Here is an 8,133-nt window from a genome sequence, read left to right as displayed (position 1 = left end):
GTTTACAGTCGGAAGGTTAAGTGCTTGCCATACACTTTCATCACAATCTAGTTTAGTTCAGCTTTGTTTGAGTAAAGAGAAGCACACCGACGCAACAAAAATCATTTAATGCAAAGACAGACAGAAAAAGATGCTTTATGGCACAGAGATGACGGTAACTGAATCGGATAAAAGAAGCTATATATACAGAAACAAAAAAAATTAATTAATAAATACACAAATAAATGAATACGTAATAAATAAATAAATAAATAAATAGTCGAAGCTGCCCTGACCGCTACCTCTATAAGACGGCCACCTGTACAAACGGCCACTTTCCATTTCCCCCCTTGCGGTTTTTCTATATAATTTAACAGTGTAAAACGGGTACCTGTCTAACCCCGCCACGGTCACCATGTTTTAACACACAACCCCTATCACACCAAGAAGCAATAACACCTGTCTTAGATGGCCACCTTAGTGAATCCATTAGGTTTTTTCATAAATTGTGCATTGGCCCCTGGCGTTGTGGGCAAGCTGACATAATCCAATCACCTGTCATTGTTATTAGGTAGTCACTCCAACCGATCATGTTGCATAGGCCCCTCCCACTGTTGACCAACAATAGCTAACAAATTTTCAGCTGCTGGTGAGGTAACCGTTTGATCCCTCATAACCCATAAGCCACGCCCAGAACTCATACACAAATCATAAGTGAGATGAGTCGTCATTTTTACCCAGTGTGTAACAAAGTAACAACGGACGTCAATATGAACTTGTGACAGAAGCGTCGCTCGTTCTGGGAGTGGTGGTGACCCATGTGTTTGTTATACCATGGCACTCGGGCCTCCTTGTCTGACATATTTCGTTTTATTGCCACCCTTGCACAAAACAACAACAACAATGAGGCTACCTTCAGTTGGGACCTCAGAAAGGAATGGTTTGTTTTCTTCATATTGATCAGTCCTGCCTAAGACGGCCACCTGTCTTATACGGCCACTTTTCTCCTTGACAAAGGGTGGCCATCTTACACAGGTTCGACGGTAAATAAATAAATAAATAAATAAATGAAAAGTTAGTGACACACAAAAGAAAAAGAGTTACAGAAATAAAAGCGCACCTGGCGATGTTATGCAAATAGCCTTCAACAAAACAATTTCCTCAAGAGTGAGGTCCATAGCTTGAATCCGCCTGGCTAAGGCCCAGAAGAAATGTATGTTCTCGTCATACTCTGGAAAGAGTCCGAGGCATTCGTCAAAATTGGTGGCTAAGTTCAAATCATTTATCACGATGTTGTTCCGGAGGTCAAAGCCACGAAAACTCCCCAGGATGAGACAGTCAATGAAGGATGCTGAAGAAAAAGAGAACGCTTTTTAAAAAAATAGAAGTAAAAACTCTTCCCCCCCTCTAACAAATTAAATCATTCAGAAGGTAGGCTGCTCCCTCCCAACTTGTCAGGACCAACCCAGGCTGAAGAGGATACAAACAACATCCCAACAGACAGACAGAGGCACTCGATAAAGTAGCCTCCCCACACGAGAAATGAACGTACAACTGTGCAAAGAGCCTGACAATTAGACTACAGGCACTGGTAGAGAATCACCATTGTGTTGCCATTAGCCATTTATTATCATTATCATTATCATTATTATTTTATTATTATTATTATTATTATTACTATTATTATTATTGTTGTTGCTGTTGCTGTTGCTATTATTACAATTATCATTATTATTATTATTATTATTAATACTATTATTATAATGGTTTCTACTTATAACGAGTCCTTAAATAACAAGAAGTCGGTTATAAAGAGAATATTCTAAAACCCTGTTTGTTTCCTTCTTTATATTTTAAAATAAAATACTGCTATAGCTCAATCAGACAAACACGCGAGTCGGTTATAGCAGAATATTGCTGCTGCTATAGGCCAATTAGACATAAAACTTCGCCAATTGAGAAACTTGTTGGTGATCTAGTGAAACAAAGAATGGGAGAGCCCATGTATACCAACAATGAAGGCCGGAACGAAAGAGTGGGAAGGGTGTGGCATACGCAGACAAGCAGAATGCATTGCGTGATAGGCCAGCCTAGTCTAGATTATCTAGGCCTACCATGCCTCTCACTTCTCCGATACGGGTAGGACAGTGCTGTGATGGATGGAGCGAATGTGTGACATGGGCAGGGTGTGGTGTGTACCCATGTGCACAAGCAGACGGAACACACCACATGATGTGGTGGGACGGGGGACAATACAGCAGGCGAGTTAGCCTAGAGCCTTTTCTTTCTGATCGCCAATGCTGAGCTGCCAACATCGCTAGTGCTAGAGGACGAAACCTGATTCGATTTTTGATCAAGTAAGACCTTGAGGTCCATTTGAACAAAATCACCATTAGGGGAGATAACAAAAGGAAATTAACAGAACTCATAGATTAGGCCTACTTTATTGTTTCCCTTGAATTCATTACTGGATCCTTTATAACAAGAATCCTGCTATAACGGATATTTCGCACCAGTCCCCTCCCTCTCGTTATAATAGGATCCCACTGTTATTATTATTATCATTATTCCCGACTCACATCGACAAAGGACAAATCTGTCGTCTTTACACAGGTCCAGAAATCCTGGCACAGACTTAACGAAGCGGACGACCTTGAAGAGGACATCGTTGGTGATCTTGACATTGAACTCCACCCACTCCTTGCGGCCGTCGATGTCCACACCTGTGTTCTCCAGGATCTCGAAGTACTCGTCCTTATTGTGCAATAATGATTGCCTTCCAAACACACGCTCCTTGAGACGACAAAGTTTCTGTGGAATCCCCGAACAAAAAACAAAAAAACAGATTTGGACATTAAGTTGTACATTGGAGGGTTTTTTTTCTTTCACTTCGTTTGGCTTATTTGACGTATTTCATAGTTTGCCAGTTCTTATCCGCAATGTGCATGCAACTTTAAGTTCAGAATTATTCCTAGCTTACTCTTTCCCAGATATTTAATGGAAGTAGATTGTTTTCCTCTTCTCTTCCGGGCCTCCTCATTTTCCCCCTTTTCCTAGCACTATTGCGAACAAGACAAAAAACCACAGTGACATTAACTAATCTCTAGAATTGACAAATTAGTTTCACTTTCTTAGTTCAGCTTTTAGTTTGGTTTAGTAAGATTTGCTGAGATGTTCAAAGTTTTCATTGTATTCACAGCAGTTCACAGGGCAGCTTGATTTCGTTTGATGGTCAGTTTAAAAGGTTTAAAATTTTATGGTAATATTTTACGTTGCAAAAACAAAAAGCAATTTACATTTAATCTAAATAACAATATTTACATTTTACTGAAAAGGCCAATGGTCTTTATAAAATCGAGAATTCTGTTGAGATCAACGATGGAGAACTGATCTTTCAAATTTCTACATTTATATTTTCTTCGAGTCTCTCCGAAGTCAAAACAAAGTTTGTCCACTTTTCAAGTTTGTACAGCTGTGTTTGCAGCTGTCTTTCAATAGATCTTAGTCGAGGATTTTTGGAAGGACAGCACATCAGAAAGTCCTCGATGTATAATGAGCTGTCTGTGTTGTTTTGGAGGATCTGAACGAAGTAGTTGATTTTGATTTTGAATCAATCGTTTAATGCCAAAATGGTAGCTTTTGTCCCATCCATGAAGGAAAATCTGACTGGTCCGACTGAAACCAATGAATCTGATTGGCAGTGTGCTTTGGGTATTAGATGCGAAAACAAGGCAGACTAGATCTACATCTAGATGACTGGTAAATTTGCAACCTATGAGGCCCTTATTTTTCCGGGTTCAGTGCGGACGGAAGTTAAGTTTTATATGAGCTAGGAAAGATAAAAAGCTTTTAAGGAGAGTATTTTACTAGACCCCATGTATCCCGAATAGGTTAAGCCGGGGGTGGGGTAGGCTTGTTATATTGGTGACAATGTCTAGGACTAAGGGGCACAAGTGGTGCAATTCCTTCCCTCCCACCCCCCTTCCCAACAGCTGAAAGTCAGAGAACTTAAGACTTGATCTTCTAAAACCAACTGTCAAGAAAAATTCTTAACCTTTGCCTACCAAAACATAAGGAATTTCAGTTATTTCAGAACAATAAAGCAAGAATACATGTATTATGCAAACAGGTTACTGCTGCTTATAAGCCAGAAAGACCAATACTCTCGTTGGAAAAAAAAATGTCATCGATATGAAAAGTTCTGTAGCACCATAGGCTACAGAGTCCACATTCAATGAACCCTAAGGCAGTGGGGGAGGAGGATGAGGAGGAGGAGAATGAGGAGGAGGAGGTAATGGTGGTGGTGGAGGAGGAGGAGGAGGATGAGGAGGAGAGGGAGAACAATAATCTCAGTAGGATAACCACTAGGTGTCTGTTCGCACCACAATATCGGACGGACCTCTTTGCTTCCCTTTCCGTACCCATTATTTATCATGTCCCTTTATTAGCAAACATACCCCAGGCTGTCTAACAACAGCTCACATCAACCTCTGTTGTACTATACTAAGACTCATTTCTTTGCACACAGAAGAGATGAGTTCGATTCCTACAAGAAGAAAATTTATATCAAGTACATCGTAACTGTAGCAAGCAATTTACAAGTCCAAATTTGGAAAATTTTCGATTTTTACACCCCCCCTAAGCTTTATCAAAGATGTCCCTTTCAACACCACCAGTCTAGACTTACAATTTTCTTGCTTTTCATGCCAGATAGGAACAGCACAACAAAAACTAGTTGTTTTTGTTTGTTTGTTTTTAGTTTTGGGTTGTTTTTTTTGTCTCTGGTATGTAAATTGCCCAAACGGATTTATGTGGATAGCTTGTGACACCAACAACATGTACCTTCATACTTTTGCTGAGACTCCTCAGGCTCAACCTTAATTACGACAGCAATATGGCTGAAACAGTGAGTCTGAATGATTTAGATTGTGTCAATAGTGGTCCCGTTTACAAAAAATCATTATCGTACTCACCAGATAGATCTCTGACTTTTCTGCTATCTCCTCCCGGCTCACAGAGTTCATGTCCTTGCCAATGTGCTTTATGTGGGCCTCCAAAAGCATAGAGGCCACATCATCAAGGTGACCTTCGGAAAACTCACACCATGGCAAGAGTTTGTTGTATTCAGCCTCGCAAAATCCCTGCTCTGATCTTGCTGGCTTCGGTTGTGGAGGTGATGGGGATGAGGAAGAGGGTGACCCAGAAAGTCGAGGATGGTTGGGATGGGGCGACAGCCCAGTGCTGTATGTGGTGGACAAGGGCATTGCAGACGGTAAAGAGGTTGGAGATGAAATACCACAGGGGGCAAATGTTTGGTTGGATTGATTTTGAGAATCTGGTAAAGGGGGTGTTTGCTGACTGTTAGGGTGGTTCTGAGAATGGGTAGGTATTTGCTGACTGATGATGTGGCATTGAGAATTAAATTGCATGGGTGCTTTCTGACTGGTTGTGTGGGATTGGGAATCATGTTGCATGGATGCTTGCCTTCCCACATCACTTTGCTGGTCGGGGCTACTACAACTAACAGTTGCATTCTGTGGGCCGGAGATGCAAAGCTGGTTAAAAATCGGGCCCAGGAGTGTCATCTCATAGGAATAAAGCTGGCATTTGGACAGATCTTCTGCAAGGCTAATCACCTCATCATAACTGTTGTCCATCTGACGGATAGCCTCAGCACGCCTCCACTCCAGACTCTGAAAAGGCAGCTCAGTATTTGAGGATTCACTGTCCACATTTTGTATATTTTCCACCTGAGCACTGGAATTGGCGTACCCAATAGTCGGTTCCGGAAAGTCACAATCAAGGTCACAGATATTCTCCTCCACCTCGTCAGCCAACGCGCAAAATGTAGGGGACATAACTGACCGTAATTCTGATAGATGGATTCCAGTAGAAAGCGGAGGAAACTCAAAGTCATCTGGAATGAAGTCCGAACCTAAGCAGCAGGCCTGGTTTTTTATTCCCTCAAAACTTGGCATCTCTTCCGTCTCAGGGACAGGGGGCAGAGACAGATCCAGGTCCAGAAGATGAGCTGGTGTCGGCGGGTGATTGTTGTAAAGTGGTGGAGGATTTGTGAAAGAAGCAGAAAAATCAGAGGTCAGTTGTGGAGGAGGGACAAAAGAAGAAGAAGAAGAAGAAGAAGAAGAAGAAGAAGAAGAAGAAGAAGAAGAAGGAGAAGAAGAAGAAGAAGAAAAAGAAGAAGAAATTTTGAATGAGGTACTGGGGGATATATTTGAATAACACTGATCAGACGATGACAAAAAAGACCCTGCTTCTGCGCCGGGCCTAGTGTTCATGGGAGTACTTGTTACCAAGGAAACGGGGGCTGGATGAGAGGCACAAAGCTGAGTTGCTAATGTATTAAAAAGGGCAGGCGAATGCTCCACTTCAGAAATGGTATCAGCAGGCTGTATACTTCCAAGGTTCGGCATTGGTGGTGCTCCAGGGAGAGACGACCCCAACTGCTCCACTGACGTGATTTTTGTGCTTCGAGAAGAATCTGAAGTCTCTGCCTTCTGAACATTGTCGCTGTCCTTTTTCTTTCCAGTCAGCTTTCTTTTCAGAGCGCGCTTCGAGTCTTTGCTTACAAAAGTGTAAGACATACAAGGCGGGGGAAGATCATCATATTCTACCACTCGTGGCTGTGGCACTGACTTTATCCCCGTCATTGCAGCCTTGTTGTTTTTGTTACTATATCTGGCGTCTTGATTACCACAACCAACATCCTGAATGTTTACATCTGAGGACACTTTCTGGCTCTGCCTGTTCTGGTCTGATAGCTTCTTACAGAAGGTTTCTCCTTTGTTTGACAAACAGCCAGACATTTGAGACAGTTGAGGACGACCTTTTCTTGCCCCCTCAGAGGTCTCCACATATTCCCCGAACACTCCCTCTTGCGGACTAACAAAAGCATCATGTTCTACCTCTCCCGTTCTGGTTAGACACGTAGTTTGACTCTGACAAGAAGGACCCAACAATCCCTCTGGTCTTCTGCAATGTGCAACACCGTCATCCTCACCCAGTTCCCCAGACACACATTCTGAGTGGATGCCTGGCATCTGAGCAGCTGATGGCGGAGAGCGCGCAAGTTTTTCGCGCAGTTCCATGACTTCTAGTACATACGTTGATTTCTTCTCACGTGAATAACGTCCTGTTTTGATAGCTGCGGGTAAATAGTAAATGTTGAATGATTATATAACGTATACATCCTGTTTTGATAGCTGTGGGTAAATAAATTTCAAAATGAATATACATATGAAGAAACATAGTGTTGTTTTGATAGCTGAGGGCAAATACAGACAAAAATGAATACATGTATTAGGAAATGTCCTGTTTTGAGAGATGTTGGCAAATAAAGGTCAAAACAAATTTGTGTATAATGAACCGTCCTGTTCTGAATGATACTGGCAAATAAAAGTCAAATGAATAATGTCCAGTGGGCATAATAAACTGCGTGTCAAATAAGTGTAAAGAAATGTCCTGTTTTGATAGCTGTCGGCACAGTCAAAGAGAACTATGGGGGGAAAACGACATGGAGTAATATTGGTAAAGAGAGTTTGTTTTTTTCGGAGCACATCGATACAATAACGGTCAGTCGCTGGTAAGGATGATAGATGTTTGATAGGAAAGAAGGAGGAAGAAAAAACAAGAGCTCCCACCAACCACTCGAACACTGCACATGAAGACAGATCACTCTGACTCACCATCTTTGCTCATGCCCACGGACAAACATTTGTCATGGCGACATTTTGGACAACATTTCCTCCGTTCATGGTCAGGGCCGATGGGACAATTTCCAGATCCCAGACACATGTAAGGCTCTTCACGCGTCAGACTTCGCCTGAAGAAACCCTGATAAAGTAAAAAAAACAACAGAATCATAATCATATTTATAATCATAGTCATAATCATAACCATAGTCATAATCATAATATCATAACTATAATAATGATCATTTTTATAGCACCCACTTTTATGTCCACACAGCTCTAAGTGCTTTACATAAATCCAAGAACAATGAACAATAACTAGGAAAAATGCACATAATTTGCATAAACAAAAGAAATCACACACACACACACACACAGACACACACACAGACACACACACAGACACACACACACACACACACACACATACACACACACACACACA

The 8,133-nt window shown here is 41.7% G+C and overlaps 1 protein-coding gene across 2 annotated transcripts in view; it reads right to left on the bottom strand.

The window, feature by feature from the left end:
- Positions 1-8,133, bottom strand: part of LOC101848759 — a 22,515-nt gene that overhangs the window by 1,252 nt on the left and 13,130 nt on the right. For both annotated transcript variants that reach the window (XM_005100778.3, XM_035970373.1), the window contains exons 3-6: positions 7,683-7,830; positions 4,953-7,141; positions 2,559-2,790; positions 1,100-1,330 (exon numbers count right to left, since the gene is read on the bottom strand). In XM_005100778.3, coding sequence (XP_005100835.1) covers positions 1,100-1,330; positions 2,559-2,790; positions 4,953-7,141; positions 7,683-7,830 — 2,800 coding nt within the window. The remainder of the gene's footprint in view (positions 1-1,099; positions 1,331-2,558; positions 2,791-4,952; positions 7,142-7,682; positions 7,831-8,133) is intronic.

Source organism: Aplysia californica, unplaced genomic scaffold (genome assembly GCF_000002075.1).
Source record: "Aplysia californica isolate F4 #8 unplaced genomic scaffold, AplCal3.0 scaffold00260, whole genome shotgun sequence".
Classification (NCBI taxonomy): Eukaryota; Metazoa; Mollusca; class Gastropoda; order Aplysiida; family Aplysiidae; genus Aplysia; species Aplysia californica.
Note: the sequence above shows the minus strand (reverse complement) of the source record. Positions and strands in the feature narration are given on the sequence as shown.